This window comes from Eubalaena glacialis, chromosome 10, assembly GCF_028564815.1.
Source record: "Eubalaena glacialis isolate mEubGla1 chromosome 10, mEubGla1.1.hap2.+ XY, whole genome shotgun sequence".
NCBI lineage: Eukaryota > Metazoa > Chordata > Mammalia > Artiodactyla > Balaenidae > Eubalaena > Eubalaena glacialis.
This window is the reverse complement of record NC_083725.1, coordinates 23,305,890-23,330,003: the sequence shown is the minus strand read 5'-3', so window position 1 is coordinate 23,330,003 and position 24,114 is coordinate 23,305,890. Positions and strand designations below refer to the sequence as shown.

Sequence of the window (24,114 nt, the reverse complement as noted above, 5' to 3'; positions counted from 1 at the left end):
AACAAGAACAGTTTTATTTTGTCTCCCTATGGATTGAGGTGTGAAATTCTCTGAATTATACACTCAGGAGTGGGATCCTGTACATAGATCCATGGGCTACTTAATTTCATGGAGCACTGCCAGATTGCTCTCCAGAATGGCTATTCAACTTTGTACTCCCTGCAACAATGTTTGGGGTTTCAGCTTCCTAACATCTGAGCACTTGATATTTCTGACTTTCTAATTTTTGCCCTTCTCATGTATATGAGATGCTTCTCATTTTAATTACATTTCTCTGACAACTAGTAAGGTGGAGAATTTCTTCATATATTTATTGGTCATTCATATTTCCTTTTCTGTGAATTACCTATTTACATCCTTTGCCTGTTTTTCAGTTGGGTTTTCTGGTTTTCTCTTGTGATTTGTAGAAGTTCTCAATAGTAACCCCTTGTAGGTTTTAGATACTGGAAATCCTTTCTCTTAGGCTGTCACCTGTCTACTAACTTTGTGGTCCTTTGTTGAACAGAAGTCTTTAATTTTGATAGAGTCAAACCAATTAGTTTTTCACTTATGGTTGGTGGGTTTTGGGTCTTTCTAAAAGAAATCCTTCACCACAGGTCACAAAGATATTCTTATGTATTTTTCCCTAGTAACTTTATTATTTTATCTTTCACATACAAGGCTTTAGTGCATTTGAATTTTATTTTTTATAAATTATGGAAAGATCCAGCTTTATTTTTTCCTATATGGTGAACTGGATTTTCCAGCACCATCTGCTAAATAATTCATCCTTTTCCTTCTGATTTGTAATACCATCTCTATCATACATCTCATTCCCATGTATGTTTCTGGCCTTTTTAATTCTGTATCATTGGTCAGTTTGTCAGAGAGTACCATATTGCTTCTATTATTATGGCTTTGTAGTATGTGTTAATATTTGGCTGATGAATTTCTCACTGTATCCATTTTAAAAATTGTATTTTATTTTTAATTTTTTAATTTTTAATTTTTTTAATATTTATGTATTTATTTATTTATTTGGCTGCACTGGGTCTTAGTTGCTGCCCGTGGGATCTTTAGTTGCGGCATGCGAACTCTTAGTTGCAGCATGTGGGATCTAGTTCCCTGACCAGGGATTGAACCCAGTCCCCCTGCATTGGGAACACGGAGTCTTTTAATCGCTGGACTGCCAGGGAAGCCCTTAAAATTGTATTTTAAAAATCATTTTAGGGACTTGCCTAGTAGCACAGTGGTTAAGAATCCACCTGCCAACGCAGGGGACACGGGTTCGAGCCCTGGTGCGGGAAGATCCCACATGCCGCAGAGCAACTAAGCCCGTGTGACACGATTACTGAGCCTGCGCTCTAGAGCTCGTGAGCCACAACTACTGAGCCCACGTGCCACAACTGCTGAAGCCCGCGCGCCTAGAGCCTGTGCTCCACAACAAGATGAAGCTACCGCAATGAGAAGCCCGCGCACTGCAGCGAAGAGTAGCCTCCACTCGCTGCAACTAGAGAAAGCCTGCGCGCAGCAATGAAGACCCAACGCAGCCAAAATAAATAAATAAATAAAATTAATTAATTAAAAAAAATCATTTTAGAATCAATTTGCCCCTCTCCCAAATTCTGGTAGGTATTGATTAGAGTTGCATTGAATTTATGTATTAATATGAGAATCAATATTTTTAGAGTGTTGAGTCATTCCATCCCTAAAATGATGTATTTATCCATTTAGTTAGGTTTTCTGTGTCTTTTAATAAAATTTAAACAATGTATCCATTTTAGGCTTATCCATTCTTTGACTAGGATAATGCCTAGATTCTTTATACTTTTTGTTACTGTTATGAATGTATCTTATTTTCTGTAATTTTTGTAGGAGGTCATTGCAGGTGAGGAACACAATTGTGAGGAACACAGTTGATTTTTGCTTTTTGATCTTGATTGAAATCTCACTGAATTTCCTTATTAGTGTCAATGGTTTGTCAGGTGAATCTCTGGATTCTCTTTCATCTGTGCATGTAGAGTTTAGTTTCTTCTATTCCATTCCTTATGTCTCATTTCTTTTTTGTGTCTTTTTGCACTAACCTGACATCCAGTTACTATGTTGAATATTAGTTGCTATGGGAGCATCACTGTCCTGTTCCCAAATACAGTTCTTATATTAACTTGTGTTAATTTTTAACTTTCTAAGTGTGTTTTTGTACTCAACCAGCTGAAGAGTCCTTAAGTGTGGATACCTTGTACTAAAATTATCTGTATTCCTAGTAGCATCTAGAGAGTGCTCAAAGTATAGTAGGTTTTCAGTATGGTTTTATTGAATTAATGAATGAACTTGGGCATTTGCTGATCACTTGATTGAACATAATGATGAAAACTGAAAGTACTTTTAAGTTATATGCAGTAATATTAATCATATAATATATTTAAATAGTGCTTATTTTCAGAGGTATTCATTGCTCTTAAACATACCAGTATACTGTAGTATAAAAGCTATTCGGTACAATTCTTATTATTTTGTTATTTTTATTTGTAAAATTCATGTCAATTCCTAAAATTAATAAAACCACATTACAGACATTTGAAAAATAGGAGGAAAAATATGTACCTAAGTCTCACTAGCCTGATATAGCCACTTTTACCATTTTATTGTATTTCTTTCCAGTTTTTTCATATACAGTACTTCTGATTTCCATAGCTGTAACTCTGATGTATAAATGTTATATCATATATTTTCATTTAGTATTTTGTAATATAATTTTATAATAATTACAATCAATTATTATAATTGTCTAAGAAATGCTTGTTGAATAAATGAGTTTTATATCATAAGAATTTTTCCACTGTCTTTGTAACTGTAAACTTTGATATGTGTATAATAATCCATGAATAGATATAATATAATTTAACCATTTCCCTGTAATTGAACATTTTGTAGTTTATAAAATAGTTTTTACTAAATTAGTAGAGCTGCAATTAACATTTTTATGAATAGAACTCCTCCCCTCCCATATTTTGAGTTAACTTCTGTGGGCCGGAATCAGAGAAGTAGATATACTTCTATACTTGAATTTAGGGATATGAAAATTTGCATGGTTCTTGATACATATTGCTTTTCAAAAGGATTATACCAATTTATAGTTATTAGTGACAAATGAGAGTGGTTTCATCTTTAAGAGTTTTTCTAACTTGTATCTGTAACTTCTGTTTTCTTGTTCTGGGTTTCTTTCAGATTCTTGTCTTTTACTTTTTACGATGTCTGCTGGCTTTTGTGAGCTGTATATGTGAACTTTACTTTTACAAGTGAGTATAAAAGCTTTGCTTCTAAAAGTGCTATGAGGAAGCCCAATATAGCATAGATTATTACTCTGATAGTAGAAGCAGTGTTTAGAAATAGAAAACATTTTCCTTCTAGCTTCTAATATTATATCTAAAGTGCAATTTCTTATTTGAAACGAACCATTGGAAGGGAATACTTCTGATTATCACTTTCTTTCCTGAGGTGATAAATGGCATATCTTCATATTATTATTATTATTATTTTTTAAACATCTTTATTGAAGTATAATTGCTTTACAATGGTGTGTTAGTTTCTGCTTTATAACAACGTGAATCAGTTATACATATACATATGTTCCCATATCTCTTCCCTCTTGCATCTCCCTCCCTCCCACCCTCCCTATCCCACCCCTCTAGGTGGTCACAAAGCACCGAGCTGATGTCCCTGTGCTATGCGGCTGCTTCCCACTAGCTATCTATTTTACATTTGGTAGTGTATATATGTCCATGACACTCTCTCACCCTGTCACATCTCACCCCTCCCCCTCCCCATATCCTCAAGTCCATTCTCTAGTAGGTCTGTGTCTTTATTCCCATCTTGCCACTAGGTTCTTCATGACCTTTTTTTTTTTTTCCTTAGATTCCATATATATGTGTTAGCATACTGTATTTCTTTTTCTCTTTCTGACTTACTTCACTCTGTATGACAGACTCTAACTCCATCCACCTCATTACAAATACCTCCATTTCATTTCTTTTTATGGCTGAGTAATATTCCATTGTATATATGTGCCACATCTTCTTTATCCATTCATCCGATGATGGACACCTAGGTTGCTTCCATGTCCTGGCTATTGTAAACAGCTGCAATGAATATTTTGGTACATGACTCTTTCTGAATTATGGTTTTCTCAGGGTATATGCCCAGTAGTGGGATTGCTGGGTCGTATGGTAGTTCTATTTTTAGTTTTTTAAGGAACATCCATACTGTTCTCCATAGTGGCTGTATCAATTTACATTCCCACCAACAGTGCAAGAGTGTTCCCTTTTCTCCACACCCTCTCCAGCATTTATTGTTTCTAGATTTTTTGATGATGGCCATTCTGACCGGTGTGAGATGATACCTCATTGTAGTTTTGATTTGCATTTCTCTAATGATTAATGATGTTGAGCATTCTTTCATGTGTCTGTTGGCAATCTGTATATCTTCTTTGGAGAAATGTCTATTTAGGTCTTCTGCCCATTTTTGGATTGGGTTGTTCGTTTTTTTGTTATTGAGCTGCATGAGCTGCTTGTAAATCTTGGAGATTAATCCTTTGTCAGTTGCTTCATTTGCAAATATTTTCTCCCATTCTGAGGGTTGTCTTTTGGTCTTGTTTATGGTTTCCTTTGCTGTGCAAAAGCTTTTAAGTTTCATTAGGTCCCATTTGTTTATTTGAGTTTTTATTTCCATTTCTCTAGGACCTGGGTCAAAAAGGATCTTGCTGTGATTTATGTCATAGAGTGTTCTGCCTATGTTTTCCTCTAAGAGTTTGATAGTGTCTGGCCTTACACTTAGGTCTTTAATCCATTTTGAGTTTATTTTTGTGTATGGTGTCAGGGAGTGTTCTAATTTCATACTTTTACATGTACCTGTCCAATTTTCCCAGCACCACTTATTGAAGAGGCTGTCTTTTCTCCACTGTATATGCTTGCCTCCTTTATCAAAGATAAGGTGACCATATGTGCGTGGGCTTATCTCTGGGCTTTCTATCCTGTTCCATTGATCTATATTTCTGTTTTTGTGCCAGTACCAAACTGTCTTGATTACTGTAGCTTTGTAATATAGTCTGAAGTCAGGGAGCCTGATTCCTCCGGCTCCATTTTTCGTTCTCAAGATTGCTTTGGCTATTCGGGGTCTTTTGTGTTTCCATACAAATTGTGAAATTTTTTGTTCTAGTTCTGTGAAAAATGCCATTGGTAGTTTGATAGGGATTGCATTGAATCTGTAGATTGCTTTGGGTAGCAGAGTCATTTTCACAATGTTGATTCTTCCAATCCAAGAACATGGTATATCTCTCCATCTATTTGTATCATCTTTAATTTCTTTCATCAGTGTCCTATAATTTTCTGCATACAGGTCTTTTGTCTCCTTAGGTAGGTTTATTCCTAGATATTTTATTCTTTTTGTTGCAATGGTAACGGGAGTGTTTTCTTAATTTCACTTTCAGATTTTTCATCATTAGTATATAGGAATGCAAGAGATTTCTGTGCATTAATTTTGTATCCTGCTACTTTACCAAATTCATTGATTAGCTCTAGTAGTTTTCTGGTAGCATCTTTTGGATTCTCTATGTATAGTATCATGTCATCTGCAAACAGTGACAGCTTTACTTCTTCTTTTCCGATTTGGATTCCTTTTATTTCTTTTTCTTCTCTGATTGCTGTGGCTAACACTTCCAAAACTATGTTGAATAATAGTGGTGAGAGTGGGCAACCTTGTCTTGTTCCTGATCTTAGTGGAAATGGTTTCAGTTTTTCACCATTGAGGACAACGTTGGCTGTGGGTTTGTCATATATGGCCTTTATTATGTTGAGGAAAGTTCCCTCTATGCCTACTTTCTGCAGGGCTTTTATCATAAATGGGTGTTGAATTTTGTCGAAAGCTTTCTCTGCATCTATTGAGATGATCATATGGTTTTTCTCCTTCAATTTGTTAATATGATGTATCACGTTGATTGATTTGCGTATATTGAAGAATCCTTGCATTCCTGGAATAAACCCCACTTGATCATGGTGTATAATCCTTTTAATGTGCTGTTGGATTCTGTTTGCTAGTATTTTGTTGAGGATTTTTGCATCTCTGTTCATCAGTGATATTGGCCTGTAGTTTTCTTTCTTTGTGACATCTTTGTCTGGTTTTGGTATCAGGGTGATGGTGGCCTCGTAGAATGAGTTGGGGAGTGTTCCTCCCTCTGCAATATTTTGGAAGAGTTTGAGAAGGATAGGTGTTAGCTCTTCTCTAAATGTTTGATAGAATTCGCCTGTGAAGCCATCTGGTCCTGGGCTTTTGTTTGTTGGAAGATTTTTAATCACAGTTTCAATTTCAGTGCTTGTGATTGGTCTGTTCATATTTTCTATTTCTTCCTGGTTCAGTCTTGGCAGGTTGTGCATTTCTAAGAATCTGTCCATTTCTTCCAGGTTGTCCATTTTATTGGCATAGAGTTGCTTGTAGTAATCTCTCATGATCGTTTGTATTTCTGCAGTGTCAGTGGTTACTCCTCCTTTTTCATTTCTAATTCTACTGATTTGAGTCTTCTCCCTTTTTCTCTTGATGAGTCTGGCTAATGGTTTATCAATTTTGTTTATCTTCTCAAAGAACCAGCTTTTAGTTTTATTGATCTCTGCTATCGTTTCCTTTATTTCTTTTTCATTTATTTCTGATCTGATCTTTCTGATGATTTCTTTCCTTCTGCTAGCTTTGGGGTTTTTTTGTTCTTCTTTCTCTAATTGCTTTAGGTGCAAGGTTAGGTTGTTTATTCGAGATGTTTCCTGTTTCTTGATGTAGGCTTGTATTGCTATAAACTTCCCTCTTAGAACTGCTTTTGCTGCATCCCATAGGTTTTGGATCGTCGTGTCTCCATTATCATTTGTTTCTAGGTATTTTTTGATTTCCCCTTTGATTTCTTCAGTGATCACTTCGTTATTAAGTAGTGTATTGTGTAGCCTCCATGTGTTTGTATTTTTTACAGATCTTTTCCTGTAATTGATATCTAGTCTCATAGCGTTGTGGTCGGAAAAGATACTTGATACGATTTCAATTTTCTTAAATTTACCAAGGCTTGATTTGTGACTCAAGATATGATCTATCCTGGAGAATGTTCCATGAGCACTTGAGAAAAATGTGTATTCTGTTGTTTTTGGGTGGAATGTCCTATAAATATCAATTAAGTCCATCTTGTTTAATGTATCATTTAAAGCTTGTGTTTCCTTATTTATTTTCATTTTGGATGATCTGTCCATTGGTGAAAGTGGGGTGTTAAAGTCCCCTACTATGATTGTGTTACTGTCGATTTCCCCTTTTATGGCTGTTAGTATTTGCCTTATGTATTGAGGTGCTCCTATATTGGGTGCATAAATATTTACAATTGTTACACCTTCCTCTTGGATCGATCCCTTGATCATTATATAGTGTCCTTCTTTGTCTCTTGTAATAGTCTTTATATTTTAAAGTCTATTTTGTCTGATATGAGAATTGCTACTCCAGCTTTCTTTTGATTTCCATTTGCATGGAGTATCTTTTTCCATCCCCTCACTTTCAGTCTGTATGTGTCTCTAGGTCTGAAGTGGGTCTCTTGTAGACAGCATATATATGGGTCTTGTTTTTGTATCCGTTCAGCCAGTCTGTGTCTTTTGGTGGGAGCATTTAATCCATTTACATTTAAGGTAATTATCGATATGTATGTTCCTATTCCCATTTTCTTAAATGTTTTGGGTTTGTTATTGTAGGTGTTTTCCTTCTCTTGTGTTTCTTGCCTAGAGAAGTTCCTTTAGCATTTGTTGTAAAGCTGGTTTGGTGGTGCTGAACTCTCTCAGCTTTTGCTTGTCTGTAAAGGTTTTAATTTCTCCATCAAATCTGAATGAGATCCTTGCTGGGTAGAGTAATCTTGGTTGTAGGTTTTTCTCCTTCATCACTTTAAGTATATCCTGCCACTCCCTTCCGGCTTACAGAGTTTCTGCTGAAAGATCAGCTGTTAACCTTATGGGGATGCCCTTGTGTGTTATTTGTTGTTTTTCCCTTGCTGCTTTTAATATGTTTTCTTTATATTTAATTTTTGATAGTTTGATTAATATGTGTCTTGGTGTGTTTCTCCTTGGATTTATCCTGTATGGGACTCTCTGTGCTTCCAGGACTTGATTAACTATTTCCTTTCCCATATTAGGGAAGTTTTCAACTATAATCTTTTCAAATATTTTCTCAGTCCCTTTCTTTTTCTCTTCTTCTTCTGGGACCCCTATAATTCGAATGTTGGTGCGTTTAATGTTGTCCCAGAGGTCTCTGAGACTGTCCTCAGTTCTTTTCATTCTTTTTTCTTTATTCTGGTCTGCAGTAGTTATTTCCACCATTTTATCTTCCAGGTCACTTATCCGTTCTTCTGCCTCAGTTATTCTGCTATTGATCCCATCTAGAGTATTTTTAATTTCATTTATTGTGCTTTTCATCGTTGCTTGGTTCCTCTTTAGTTCTTCTACGTCCTTGTTAAATGATTCTTGCATTTTGTCTATTCTATTTCCAAGATTTTGGATCATCCTTACTATGATTATTCTGAATTCATTTTCAGGTAGACTACCTATTTCCCCTTCATTTGTTAGGTCTGGTGTGTTTTGACCCTGCTCCTTCACCTGCTGTGTGTTTTTCTGTCTTCTCATTTTGCTTATCTTACTGTGTTTGGGGTCTCCTTTTCACAGGCTGCAGGTTCGTAGTTCCCGTTGTTTTTGGTATCTGTCCCCAGTGGCTAAGGTTGGTTCAATGGGTTGTGTAGGTTTCCTGGTGGAGGGAACTAGTGCCTGTGTTCTGGTGGATGAGGCTGGATCTTGTCTTTCTGGTGGGCACGTCCACGTCTGGTGGTGTGTTTTGGGGTGTCTGTGGCCTTATTATGATTTTAGGCAGCCTCTCTGTTAATGGATGGGGCTGTGTTCCTGTCTTGCTAGTTGTTTGGCATAGGGTGTCCAGCACTGTAGCTTGCTGGTCGTTGAGTGAAGCTGGGTCTTGATGTTGAGATGGAGATCTCTGAGAGATTTTCGCCGTTTGGTATTACGTGGAGCTGGGAGGTCTCTTGTGGACCAGTGTCCTGAAGTTGTCTCTCCCACCTCAGAGGCACAGCCCTGATGCCTGGCTGGAGCACCAAGAGCCTTTCATCCACATGGCTCAGAATAAAAGGGAGAAAAAATGGAAAGAAAGAAAGAAAGAGGGTAAAATAAAATAAAATAAAGCTATTATAATAAAAAATAAGAAAAAAATTATTAATAAATTTATTAAGAAAAAAATTTTTTTTTAATTTTTAAAAAGTTTTATTAATTTTTATAATAAAAAATAAGAAAAAACTAAGAAAAAATTTTTTAATTTTTTAAAATAAAAAGTATGAAAAAACTTATTAAAAATTTTTTTTTAATTTTTTAAAAATAGAAAATAAGGAAAAAATTATTAAGAAAACATTTATTAGGGAAAAAAAATTTTTTTTAAGTAAAAAAAAACAAAAAAAAAAACGGACGGACCTAACCCTACGACTAACGGTGAGAGCAAAGCTATACAGACAAAATCTCAGCCAGAAGCATATACATATACACTCACAAAAAAAGGAAAAGGGGAAAAGTTAATATATCCTGCTCCCAAAGTCCACCTCCTAAATTTGGGATGATTTCGTTGTCTATTCAGGTATTCAACAGATGCAGGCACATCAAGTTGTTTGTGGAGCTTTAATCCGCTGCTTCGGAGGCTGCTGGGAGAGATTTCCCTTTCTCTTCTTTGTTCGTACAGCTCCCGGGGTTCAGCTTTGGATTTGGACCCGCCTCTGCATGTAGGTCGCCTGAGGGCGTCTGTTCCCCGCCCAGACAGAACAGGGTTAAAGGAGCAGCTGATTCGGGGGCTCTGGCTCAGTCAGGCCGGGGGGAGGGAGCCGTATGGAGGAGGCGGGGCGAGCCTGCGGCGGCAGAAGCCGGCATGACGTTGCAGCAGCCTGAGGCGCGCCCCGGGGAAGTTGTCCCCGGATTATGGGAGCCTGGCCGTGGCGGGCTGCACTGGCTCCCGGGAGGGGCGGTGTGGAGAGTGACCTGTGCTCGCCCACAGGCTTTTTGGTGGCGGCAGCAGCAGCCTTAGCGTCTCATGCCTGTCTCTGGGGTCCGCGCTGATAACCGCGGCTCGCGCCCGTCTCTGGGGTCCACGCTGATAGCCGTGGCTCGCACCCGTCTCTGGGGTCCGCGCTGATAGCCGCGGCTCGCGGCCGTCTCTGGAGTTCGTCTAAGCGGCGCTCTGAATCCCCTCTCCCTGCACGCCGCGAAACAAAGAGGCAAGAAAAAGTCTCCTGCCTCTTCGGCAGCTGCAGACTTTTTCTCGGGCTCCCTCCCGGCTAGCTGTGGTGCGCTAGCCCCTTCAGGCTGTGTTCATGCCGCCAACCCCAGTCCTCTCCCTGGGATCCGACCGAAGCCCGAGCCTCAGCTCCCAGCCCCCGCCCGCCCCGGCGGCTGAGCAGACAAGTCTCTCGGGCTGGTGAGTGCTGGTTGGCACCGCTCCTCTGTGTGGGAATGTCTCCGCTTTGCCCTCCTCACCACTGTGGCTGCGCTCTCCTCCGTGGCTTTAAAGCTTCCCCCCTCTGCCACCCGCAGTCTCTGCCCACGAAGGGGCTTCCTAGTGTGTGGAAACCTTTCCTCCTTCACAGCTCCGTCCCACTGGTGCAGGTACTGTCCCTATTCTTTTGTCTCTGTTATTTCTTTTTTCTTTTGCCCTACCCAAGTACGTGGGGATTTTCTTCCCTTTTGGGAGGTCTGATGTCTTCTGCCAGCGTTCAGTGGGTGTTCTGTAGGAGCATTTCCACGTGTAGATGTATTTCTCATGTATCTGTGGGAAGGAAGGTGATCTCCGCGTCTTACTCTTCCGCCATCTTGCCCCTCCCTCCCCATATTATTAACTTTAATTCTGTTAATACATATCTAACTGGTATTTTATTTAGTAGGATTTAGTAGGGCCCTTTTTTTTTCTTTTTTTTTTGGTCCTAAGAGATAGGATCATGATTTCTTTCTTCTCCCTTTGAGCTTAGCTGATAGGAAATTATTCCCAGTGTGGGACTCACTGCTCTTATTTGCACCCAGTACATTGTCTTTCACCAAGTACCTATTGGTTGAATGAATATTAGTGAAAGTATTAAGCATTTAAGTGTTCCAGTAATAAAAATAACTACCTTTTTTTAACATGAAACCTAACAAACATCTTATTTTAATAATGCTTTAAAAGGTATCTGGGCTTAGTAATCATTATTTAAAGTCTTCCCACTGCAAAACAGCCAAAAATATCAGATAAAAAAGTTCTTTGGCCTTGACTCTGGGTAGAATAGAGGAAAAAAAAAGAAATCCAGTGTTGCCTTTGAGGATTGTAATCTTAAATTGGTCTTTATATGAATTCAGGACTGAATTCAAATCACCCACATAGTCCCCTAAACCCCAAGTTGAGAATTTATTTTAAATTGTTCTGGGTTGTTAGTGTTCCCAGGCATCTTGCAAAAACAAATGTAAAATTTCTCTAGAGAAGTGGATCCTTAATCCAGGTGTCAAAGCATTACCATAGATAAAGTTCTAGTGAACAAGAATTTATAGTAAAAATAAATGACAAAGCACAGAAGGGAACAAAACATTATGAGTGAGAGCCAGCAGAGATAACAAATCAATAGAAAACTGACCTGCAAAACTTCATTTATTAGGAATTACTAAAATAAGAATATAAAATAATTACATTTAATATTTTTAAAGAAATAAAAGAAGGAATTGAAAACATAAAGAAGAAACAAGAGACTAAACAATCAATGGAGTGAAAAGGAACTTAAAGAATGGGAGAAAATATTTGCAAACCATATATCTGATAAGAGGTTCATTTCCAAAATGTATAAGGAACTCCTGTAACCCAATAGTAAAAAACCTAATAATCAGGCCAACATATATGAAAAGATGACAGTATCACTAATCATCAGGGAAATGCAAATCAAAACCACAGTGAGATCACTTCATATTTGTTAGAATGGCTCTTGCCTAAGGAGGCAAGAATATACAATGGAGAAAAGACAGTCTCTTCAGCAAGTGGTGTTGGGAAAGCTGGACAGCCTCATGTAAATCAGTGAATTTAGAACACTCCCTCACACCAGACACAAAAATAAACTCAAAATGGCTTCAAGACTTAAATATAAGACATGACACCATAAAACTCCTAGAAGAGAATATAGGCAAAACATTCTCTGACATAAGTTGTACCAATGTTTTCTTAGGTCAGCCTCCCAAGGCAATAGAAATAAAAGCAAAGATAAACAAATGGGACCTAATCAAACTTACAAGCTTTTGCACAGCAAAGGAAACCATAAACAAAACAAAAAGACAACCTACAGACTGGGGGAAAATATTTGCAAATGATGTGACCAGCAAGGGCTTAATTTCCAAAATACACAAACAGCTCCTACAACTCAATAACAAAAAAACAAAGAACCCAATCAAAAAATGGGCAGAAGCCCTAAACAGACATTTCTCTAAAGAAGACATACAGATGGCCAATAAGCACATGAAAAGATGCTCAACATTGTTAATTATTAGAGAAATGCAAATCAGAACTACAGTGAGGTATCACCTTGCACTGGTCAAAATGGCTATTATCAAAAAGTCTACAAAAAATAAAGGCTGAGAGGGTGTGGAGAAAAGGAAACCCTCCTACACTGTTGGTGGGAATGTTAATTGCTGCAGCCACTATGGAGAACAGTATGGAGGGTCCTTAAAAAACTAAAAGTAGAATTGTCATATGATCAGCAATCCCACTCCTGGGCATATATCCACAGAAAGCTGTAATTCGAAAAGATACATGCACCCCAGTGTTCATTGCAGCACTATTTACAATGGCCGAGACATGGAAGCAACCTAAATGTCCATTGATAGATCAATGGATAAAGAAAATGTGGTGTGTGTGTATGTGTGTGTGTGTGTATACATATATATATATATGTATACACATATACACACAAAATACAATACTATGCAGCCATAAAAAAGAATGAAATAATACCATTTGCAACATGGACGGATCTAGAGATTATCATACTAAGTGAGGTAGGTCAGAAAGAGAAAGACAAATACCATATGATATCACTTATATGTGGAATCTAAAATATGATACAAATGAACGTATTTACAAAACAGAAACTCACATAGAAAACAGACTCACATAGAAAACAGACTTACATAGAAAAGAAAGTTACGGTTACTAAAATGGAAAGGGGGTAGGGGAGGGATAAATTAGGAGTTTGGGATTAGCAGATACAAACTAATATATATAAAATAAACAACAAGGTCCTACTGTATAGCACAGGGAACTATATTCAATATCCTGTAATAAACTGTAATAGAAAAGAATATGAAAAAAAAATATATGTATATATACTTTGAATCACTTTGCTGTACACCAGAAACTAACAGAACATTGTAAATCAACTATACTTCAATTAAAAAAAAGAAAAAAGAATGGCTCTTGTCTAAAAACAAAGGCAAGTATTGGTGAGGATGTAGAGAAATTGGAACCCTTGCACACTGTTGGTGGGAATGCAAAATGGTACTGCCACTGTGGAAAACAGTATGAGGTTCCTCAGAAAATTAAAAATAGAGCTACCATATGATCCAGCAAACCCACTTCTGGGAATTTATATAAAAGAATTGAAATCAGGATCTCAAAGCAGTATTTGCACTCCAATATTCATTGCAGCATTATTCACAATAGCCAAGATTGGAAACAACCTAAATACCCAGTGAGAGGTGAATGAGGTGGGGGACATGGTATTATTCAGTCTTAAAGAAGAAGGAAATTCTGCAAATGTGACGACGTGGATGAACCTTGAGGAAATTGTGCTAAGGGAAATAACTGGTCACAGAAGAGCAAATATTGCATGATTCCACTTTCATGAGTTATCTAAAATAGTTGAACTCATGGTAGCAAGGGATAGAATTGTGACTGCCCAGTTTGGGGGCAGGTGGAAACGGAAAGTTGCTAATCAATGGGTATAAAGTTTCACTTATGTGATGTGAATTAGCTGTGGAGATCTGCTGTACAACATTATGCCTATAGATAACAGTACTGTATTTTACATTTAAAAATCTGTAGAGAAGGTAGATCTTATATTAAGTGTTCTTACCACAATAAAATAAAAAGGATTAAAAAGAAAAAAACAAATGAGACTACAAAAATGACCGGGCAGATTTGAAAAAGAACCAAACAGAACTTCTAGAAATGAAAATATAATAATTGATGTTGAAAATTCAGTAGATCAAATAACTGATTAGACGCTTCTAATAAGTAAACTAGAAGACTGATCTGAAGAAATTACTAAGAATGTAGTACAGAGTGACAGAAAAAAAGGAAATATGAGAGGTTAAGAAATGTGTGTGGTAGAGTTGAAAGATCTGATATATATCTAATCAGATCTAGGAGAGATAGAATAGGGAGAGGCAAGATTCAGGGAAGTAATAGCTAATAAGATTTTTCCAGAATCAAAGGAGAAAATATGCTAATCCACAGATTCAGGAAGCCTAACATCCTGAGCTGGATAAATGAAAAGGAATTGGTAAGACTGTGTAAAACAAAGGACAAAGAAGATCTTACAAGTTGACAGAGGACTAATATAAAACCTACAAAGGAATGTCAGGCAGTTAGACCAACAAAAGCATTCTCAAAAGCCAGAAGACAAAAAATATGTTCAAAGTTCTGTGAGAAAATGACTGTCATCCTAAAATTATGTACTCAGCTAAACCACCTTTTAAGACCAAGAGTTAAATAAAGACTTTTCAGACAAAATATAAAGAAAGATCAAACAAAAGCCAGAATTTACCATTAAGAGATCCTCACTAAAGAACCTTCTAAAGGATATATTTAGGAAGAAACAAAATTATTTCAGAAAGAAGCTCTGAGATGCAATAAGGAAACTGAGCAAGAAAATAGGTAACACATAGTTACGTCTGAACAGATATTGACTAAATGAAGCAATGATCACCTCTAATAATGTTTTATTTATAGGGTTGAAAAGGCCTGTAAGACAGAAGTAAAAGGAGGTATATAATTGCTTTAGAAACACTGACTTAGATAGCCATTTATTAAAACTTTGGTGTATCTCCTAGTCTTTTTTTCTGATAACTGCCATCTATTGAGCAACTCTGTGCCTGGCACTCTTCTGCGCACTTTACCATGCATTGCCCTCACAGAAACCTTATGCAGTAAGTATTATCATTATCTTCATTTAACAGATGAGGAATCTGACAGATTATGTAACTAGATGAGGGTACCACTGCTAGTGAGTGGAAGGGCCAGGATTTTAACCTGTGCCCATCTGAGGCCTGTTATTTTTCCACTATATCAGGCTGTTTTCCTACTGATATTAGACATAATCTAGCACAGAAAGTATACATTTCCTCTTAGGTAGAGAGCTTCTCTCCTGCTTAAGGAATAAGAATGTTTGGGTTTCTTATGCACATGGAATTGCTAACAGACCTGTTGAGACAGTTCTGTATTTGACTTTAGATCTTCAGTGTTCTCTGTGATGCAGACATGTTTTTGTCCTTTAATTTGAAATTTCCATCCCGAAGGTTTGCTATGCTGATAGTCTTTGCCTTTCCTCTAGGGCTGTGTGCAAGAAGTTTGGGCTGCATGTGAGTCGAATGATGCTAGCCTTCTTGGTTCTCAGCACTGGCATGTTTTGCTCATCATCAGGTAAGTAAAAGAGCAGGTGAGGGCATAAAAGGTTCACTGATATTTCACAGTTGCATCAAGCAGAAGAACTTGTCCAGATTAGGTTATATTTGTATAACATGTCAGTAATTTACAGTCCTGTTATCTACATGATCTTGATTGACCTTTACAGCCATCCTGTGGTTGTAAGGTCAGATAAATATTTATAAGTCAGATAAATATTTTCTCATTTTTGCAGGTAAGGACGCTGAAACTTAGAAAGGTGAAGTGACTTACTGAAAGTCAAAGAATTCATAAGTGGTAGAGCTGTTATTTTCATCAGGTTGCTTTCTATTACATTATTATATTTTTTATCACAGCAGGGCTGAGGAACAGAGGCGTCCACTGCCTTTCTTTGCTGTTAGGGGAAGGACAATAATCTTGTTATTTTGCTCAAGGAAGCACTTTACGTCTAAAAACCCTGGTCTTGATGGTTCTATTTTATGCCAATTATTTGCAATGTATTCTATAAAAGTATAAACGTATACTATAAAATACAGTATTCTATAAAATACTGTATTTTATAGAATAAAGTAAGCTTCTGGAAATTTAGAATAAAATTGTTAATGTAGAGTGGTGGCTTTCAAACTGTGCTGCCATTGAACGTTTGTGTTCTATGAGCTGAGCCAAAGTGGCCTGTTGCCAAAAGGTAGCCTGTTTCCAAGTTTTCAGAAAAATTAAGTTACTAGATATAATCATCTCAATTTTAATTTTAATTTTTGCTTGTGTGTACCAGAATCTAGTATACACACTAAATATACACAAAAAATAGTATCTAGCACAAAAGTATATATTTACTTTTCACTGACTGTATCAAAATCCATGTTCTGCAGAGATCTCAGGGCCTCACGCCTGAATAACTTTGAAAACCACTGTCCTAAATGAGACTATGCTTTGCCCTCTGAGCTGGCAGAGACCTCAGATTCCTCTGCTCCCCTTGGAGCTAGAATCAACAGCTTTGGATGGCATCAATATTATTTAGCATTTATCTGGGAAGGTTGTCCTTCACATGTTTTTTTAGTTACTTTGCTACTCCTAAAATTGATTCTTATGTGAGGGAGATCTGAGAGCATTTTTAGTTTTATAATTTCAGCTGAGGATGTTAAGGCACAGATAAGTTAAAGGCATCCTTTGATATGAGCCTCTGAACCCTTTGCTGAGTTTCTCAAATCATACTGCCTGTTCATTGTGGTCCCTGTTGGAGTTGGTATTGATTTTTCTAGTGCTAGGTGAAGCACTTAAACAGCAGGGAGAGGCAGATCTGCATTTTTTGTAGAGTTGTTAGAAACATTTTGCTGAAATGTGACTGTTGCAGAGACCCTGAAGGTGGTCAGTCCTCTGCTGTGTGCAACAAGAAAGTTACGCTTGATGGAAATAATTAGGGGGACATCTAATGGCCAAACTATCTGTCAGTGGATGAAGGATGCAAAGCAGTGCTGCCATCGAACATATTTGTTCCTTGAGAAGGCTTCTGAGAATTCCTATGGGGTACAGGTTGCTAATAGGACAGTCTCAGAAGACTATCAGAGGATAAACTTCTTCAGAAACAGATTGTTAGCAATGGCTCTAAATTTCTTGAAGCATACTTCTTGTCTGGAAATATAACCTGGAGGTACTTCTGGGGAACCTGGAATCCTGTAAGTTTTGGACTTGGGGTATAGGCCAGGAGATAAGTGGCATGGTTGGCATTGTATAATTGGGTGATGTGTTGGTACATAAAAAACAGGAGAGAGAAAATAAGAAAATCATTGAACTTTGGTGGTTTTTTTTTTAACAAGTATCACTTTACTCCTCATTTCTAATATAGCATTGCTTAAAGTATGTTCCTGGTTATTGACATATTGCAATGCAGCTATATTTTTAATAATTGATAACTCATGAATCTCAATCTCTTGTGCCTTTCCCCCTTGTTTTTTCATTTCTTTTGTCTTGCAGCATTCCTTCCTAGCAGCTTCTGTATGTACACTACATTGATAGCCATGACTGGCTGGTATATGGACAAAACTTCCTTTGCTGTGCTTGGAGTAGCAGCTGGGGCTATCTTAGGCTGGCCATTCAGTGCAGCTCTTGGGTAAGAAACTAACATGATTCATCTTCCATGTATCACTGGGTATATAGTCAATCCTAATGTTAGGTTATCTCCATATTCTTTGGGTAGGACCTAAAGTTGTAGGAATTAATTATTCAAAGATTCTGGGAGGTGGAAGAATATTTCTCTTAGTACTTATTGTTACGATTAATTCTAATAAGAAAGTGACTGTTAAGCATCTGCTGGATCTTGGGCACAGCTAAACCCTTTATGAACTTTATTCCTAAACCTACTCTGCAAGACAAATACAATTATTAGTGCTTTTTTTTTTTTTGGTGGGTCTTCATTGCTGCGTGTGGGCTTTCTCTAGTTGCGGCAAGCGGGGGCTACTCTTTGTTGTGGTGCGCAGTCTTCTCATTGCGGTGGCTTTCTTGTTGCAGAGCATGGGCTCTAGGTGCGTGGGCTGCAGTAGATGTAGCATGCGGGCTCAGTAGTTGCGGTGCGTGGGCTCTAGGGCACGCTGGCTTCAGTAGTTGCGGTGCATGGGCTCAGTAGTTGCGGTGCGTGGGCTCTAGGGCACGTGGGCTTCAGTAGTTGCGGTGCATGGGCTCAGTAGTTGCGGCGTGTGGGCTCTAGGGCACATGGGCTTCAGTAGTTGTGGTGCGTGGGTTCAGTAGTTGTGGCTCACGGGCTCTAGAGTGCAGGCTCAGTAGTTGTGGCTCACAGGCTTAGTTGCTCCGTGGCATATGAGATCTTCCCGGACCAGGGATCGAACCCGTGTCCCCTGCATTGGCAGGCAGATTCTTAACCACTGCGCCACCAGGGAAGTCTCCAATTATTAGTGCTTTATAAATGAGAAAGTGGACTTCGAGAGGTTTTGAGTAATTTGCCTTTAAGGTTATGTTTGCTTTTGGATGCAGGCCTTCTGACTCTTAACAGCTGATGTTTTTTCCACACTCTGCCACCCTGTAATGTGCATTTTCCCAGTCACCCAGGCTTGTTATCTGAGTTTCCTTTCAGTCCTTCTTCTTTCCTGCCTGCAGCATCTTTTTTTTTTTCCAAGTTCCATAGTATCTCTCATTCCTTTTGTACTTTTTGTTTTCACAACTTCTCTAGTTTGTGCTGCCTTAATTTCTTGCCTGTACCACTAGTTATTTAGAAAAATATGTTAGTTTGTGTTAAGGTTATTATCATAGTAGTATATCTTCATTATTAAAAAAAGTACCAGATTGTATGAGGTAAAAAGAATTCTTAGTTCTTTTCTCCCCTAACCCAGTCTTCACAGTTAGTCATTGCTGACAGTTTTGTACATATCTTTCCAGAAATTATCCTTACGTGAATAAATGCACACATACACATTTATACATACATACTTAAATTCTTAAAACAAACAGAATTATCCTATACATATGTATATCTTCTGTACATAGATTTATATCGTTCTTTGTATCAGTTGTGTAACATTCCATTATTATATGGCTGTCCATAATTTATTTAACCATTGCTTTATTGGTAGGCATTTGGTTTTCAGTTTTTTTGCTGTTATACCCAATGCTTCAGTGAACATTTTTGTACATATGTCTATACACTTGCGGAAATTTATCTATGGGATAGATTTTTAGAAGGGAGTTACTAAATCAGAATAGGCATTTAAAATTTTCTTAAGTGGATTTTAAAGGCTGGTTTCCCCACCTCCAATCTTATCTTCTATTCTATTCTGCATATCATTCTCAAATTATTATATTTGTCAAGATTTTCTGTGAGAGCCTCTTCTCTACTTTCTGCTCTCTCTGTCATCTTGATGAGTCCCATATCTTTATATAGTCCAGTCATCTCTTAAGCTTCACTCATGTATACCTAGCTGCCTATTGGATATCTCCATTTATATAGCTAAACATTTACAAAACTGAACTCATTATCTTCCCTCCATATCTGTCCTTTACCTATGTTTCTAGCCCAGTAAATGGTACCACCATCTGTGCTGAGCCAGGACCTGAAAATTCTCTGTGACTGTTTTCTCTTTCTCACGTCTTATTAATTGCTTGTACGTCTTGAATATCTTTTGAATCTACTTTTCTTCACCTCTCTCTGTTCTTTTATGTAGGCTCATAAATGATCTTCCCATCTCTAGTCTTGACCCTTATAAATCTGCTCTCCACACTCAAACTAGAGTTATCTTCCTAAAATGCAAATATGGTTTTATCACTCTGTTTTGTCTTTGTAATAGCTTCCCCATTGCTTTGTGTCACAGAGGTTGGCATTCTGTAGCCTGTGGGTCACACATCCAGCTGGCCTGTTTTGTACAGCCCAAGAACTAAGAAATTTTTACATTTTTAAAGCGCTGTTAAAAAACAACACACACACACACACACACGAATATGCAACAGAGACCATAGGGGACCTACAAAGCCTAAAATGTTTGCTATTGGATCCTTTAAATAAAAAGTTTGCCAACCCCTGCTCTATGGGGTCCAAACTTGAATGTGACTCACAAAGCCTTGTTCTTCCCTCCTTTTTACTTCTCCATCCTCCTTTTGTCAGTTTCTCCATTCCTTTTACTCTCTACTGGATTTACATTGAACTTCATGAGTTCCCCAAATACCTCTGAGTTGGCGCATTTTGATTAGTCTGCCTTTAGATAAATGATTTCAGGATCACAGTTAATCAGTCAGTTAGCAATGTACTGTCATTTATTGACTTATCAAAGGAGAAATGCAGGTGCTATGGAAATGTAACTAGTTGGGGAGAAAAAAGTAAAAACACAGAATGTTAATGCAATATTTAGGTAATAGAATGTGGAATTTCAAATCTTAGAAGAGATGTTCACATGACATTGCCAAAGAGAGGATAGAGATGATAGTGCCATATAAACGTAAAGATTTTATGGAGGAGGCAGGAGCAGAGCCTGTAATTGACATTGGGTAGATTCTGTGTAAGTAAATAGATTGGTGTGGGATGGAATTCTTTGTGACCGGAGCACAGGTAAGGGCTCTGACTAGTGTTCTAGATTAGGAAGTCATGGATATGAAGGTGATTGTTCATGCAAGAGGAGTTGAAGCACCCGAGAAAATGAGTATAGAGAGAGAAAAGCAGAACTTTGCTTTTGGGAGCTAGGACCATGGTAGGGCACACCATGAGGTAGGGAAAAAGAAGCCTAGAAAGGAGCACTAGGGAAGCCCCCAGAAAAGAACATCTGAGCCAGGGAGTCTAAAGAGGAAGGAGCAGATGCTTTGTGTCAAGTGCAACAGAAAGACAAAGGGAGATGAAGCTTGTGGAAAGATACTGGGTTTGGCGGACAGGAGATTCCTGGTACCTTAGATCAGTCTTAATAGCTTGATGTCAGGCCTTAAGGAAGAAATAGTGAAGGCAACACACGTATGCTGTTGATACTTGCTTGAGGAATTTAAGTGAAAGGAAGAAGAACAAATATTACATATTACATTTTGGAGCAATATTACGTATTGGAAAGGGATATATCAGAATTGAAGTGAAAGTTTGTAATATTATTTTATTACTAAAATCTTAATAAATCGTGGAAGGGAGAAATCAGTATTTATTTATTTGGCAGGGTGGGAGTAGGGCAATAGGGTACATTTACTTACAATTAATATATTTTAAATGTCCATTACACATAAATACGTGTAAAATGGAGCTCATTCCGAATACGAATATTTATATTTCTTGTGCATTGTGGGATGCATCTCACTCTGATGAGTCCTGTGAAGAGATCACATTTTTTATTTTTGAGAAGACATCCTTTCGTGTACCAGCTTTCTTCCCTCACTGTAATTGCTAGAGACATTTTATTCTCAGTTCAGCATGAGGTATGTGTAAATCTGACCTGTTTCAGTTACTGTTCTAAGTATTTAACTCCCCACTTTCTATTTCTCTGTCAAATAGTTTACCTATTGCCTTTGATTTGCTGGTCATGAAGCACAGATGGAAGAGTTTCTTTCATTGGTCGCTGGTTGCCCTAATGATCTTTCTGGTGAGTTTTCTTTTTATCTTGTTTTGTTCTAAAGTTGTAGTGAAAGCAACTTCTGATGTGGATGGAAAAGAGAACATTAGGAATTGATTCTGTTTTTCATTCTGAAGTTTATCCTATTAGCATTGTGAGAATGTTTCCAGGGCAGAACTCTACAATTGCTATATATTTTCTGCTCTATTTTAGGTGCCTGTGGTGGTCATTGACAGCTACTATTACGGGAAGTTGGTGATTGCACCACTCAACATTGTTTTGTATAATGTCTTTACTCCTCACGGACCTGATCTTTATGGTAAGGCCTTATGAAATTAGGGAAGAGTTAGGGGATAGCTTAATTTGCCTCAGCTTTGAAATTTTAATTCAGCTGCCACATTTTATCAAATATAGCCTTTCTTTGCTGGTAATGTTTTCTTATTTAAAAATAAATGACATTTGAACATAGCACAGTGATGATATATAGCCACTAAATATTTTTCCTTGATTAATGTGATGTTCAGATCTGGCTTTCTGTTAGTCCTGCTGCCTCTTATTCTCAGGTTCAGAGTAGTGAGGACTGTTGGGTATGCCTTGGGTTTTGATACTACTCGTTTAAAATTAAGTTACTTTTTTCTCTTCTCATTAGAAAATCAATATGATAACAAAAATAAGAAAATTGAAACATTCATAATCCCATCATCTCCAGATAGCTATTGTTAACACCTTGGAAAATATTCCTCCAGACATTTTCTATACATTTGGTATAACATTTGGAATTACTTTTTCTTTTTTTAATTTGTTTTACTTTAGTATTATGCATTAGGGGAGAAAGTTTAGAAAATCTATAGACAAAGTGTAGCAAATGGGGGAGAGGTCAGCATGAGAGGGTGGATAGTTTGGCCAGTTTAGGATTAAGAGGGGAAAAAAGGGAATGCCTTTAGTCTGGGGTTGGTTTTCCAATTTCCATCCATCTCCACCCCTCCCCTGATGGTTTTTTTTTTTTCCCAGCCAGCCCTTGAGCCTGTTTTGTTTTTTTGGTTTGTTTTTTTGGGTTTTTTTTGTCCCCGGAGGGCATTTGAGTTCGTGACCACTACAGAGGGATAAGCTAGAGATCTTTCTAATCAGATCAGCCAAGTCAGTAAACATTTTATGAGACAGTTTCTCATTAAATAAGTATAGTTTCTTCTGCCTTAATCTTTTGAAGGTCTTAGAGCATTCTGTATATGTGACTGTCTTGGGCTCTGCTGTGAAGCAGGTTAACATTATTTCTGTGTCTCTTATCAATTTAACCCACGCCCATCATTTTTCTGTGCCACTTTGCCAATAGAACCAACAGATTGACTGAGGAGAATTAAAGTAAGCATATGAATGAGATTTAATTGGGCCTCCTGGGATTTGGGGAATGTTGTCATTTTAGATGGCGAGTAATAGGTTAAAAATAAACAGTGTTTTGTTCAGTGAATTGAATCCACAAACTGCATAGTTAGAGAATAATTGCTAAGTGAAGGAATTTTAAAAGGCTCTTTTATGTGGCTCCAAAGATCTCTGAGACTATGAGAAAAAGCCCCAATTTTAAGCTTTTGCCTCTAGATGTCTCCCTTTATCTAGGGAGAGTTGCATGTTTTTAATTGCCCATTGTTCTAGTTTACTTGTAAAACTTCAGTTGATTCTACAGGACACTAGAAGGGGGACTGTCCTCCTAGATCCGGATTGCATATTAGAAATTGATTTACATGGAACCTATTGGAAACATACATTATATATAGGTGAATAAATTGTGTTAATTTGAGTTTAATTTTGAAAAGTTGGCTTCTCCACCTTTTAAATGGGTTATTACATATTGATATTCTGACTGCTTATTTATAAATAAAACTTTGTGTGAGAGTATATGAAAGTTTCATAATTTTTATAGTCCTCTAGATTGATGAGGATTTTACATCTAGAGATAAGCAGGTTGGTAGGGAGAACAGGAAAGAAAGAATAAATTCTGACCTAAGTTTATGTTTCTAGTTTAACAGTGGGTAGGTTTTGGGATCCAGGAGCAGTGGCCAGTCTTTCCCTGGATGTTGGCATCTGCTGTTCATTTCAGCCAGTGTTTTATGGGGAAGAGTCCTTGGGTCTCTGTTCTGCCAGCTTTAGTGAACCTGGGTTAGCTTCAGTTCAGATTTTGCTATTTTGGATGTGCAGGAACTGATCACTTTCCTAATGATAGAAAAAGCTTTGTTGGGACAGAGGGAATTGTCGTACTGGGTATCAACAGGACTGAGTGCGGGGCTGTAGTCAGCCAGACTTTAGGGGGTTGTTCCTTGATGGTAGAATTTTTGTGCTTTTCCCTCATCTTTGACAAATTTTCAGGGGTGTCTGATTTCCATGT

At 37.6% G+C, this 24,114-nt stretch overlaps 1 protein-coding gene across 7 annotated transcripts in view; it reads left to right on the top strand.

The window, feature by feature from the left end:
• The window catches only part of ALG9 (ALG9 alpha-1,2-mannosyltransferase), a 99,349-nt gene that overhangs the window by 3,899 nt on the left and 71,336 nt on the right, over positions 1-24,114 (top strand). For all 7 annotated transcript variants that reach the window (XM_061203950.1, XM_061203953.1, XM_061203952.1 and 4 more), the window contains exons 4-8: positions 3,208-3,278; positions 15,644-15,732; positions 17,686-17,821; positions 21,680-21,767; positions 21,951-22,056. In XM_061203950.1, coding sequence (XP_061059933.1) covers positions 3,208-3,278; positions 15,644-15,732; positions 17,686-17,821; positions 21,680-21,767; positions 21,951-22,056 — 490 coding nt within the window. The remainder of the gene's footprint in view (positions 1-3,207; positions 3,279-15,643; positions 15,733-17,685; positions 17,822-21,679; positions 21,768-21,950; positions 22,057-24,114) is intronic.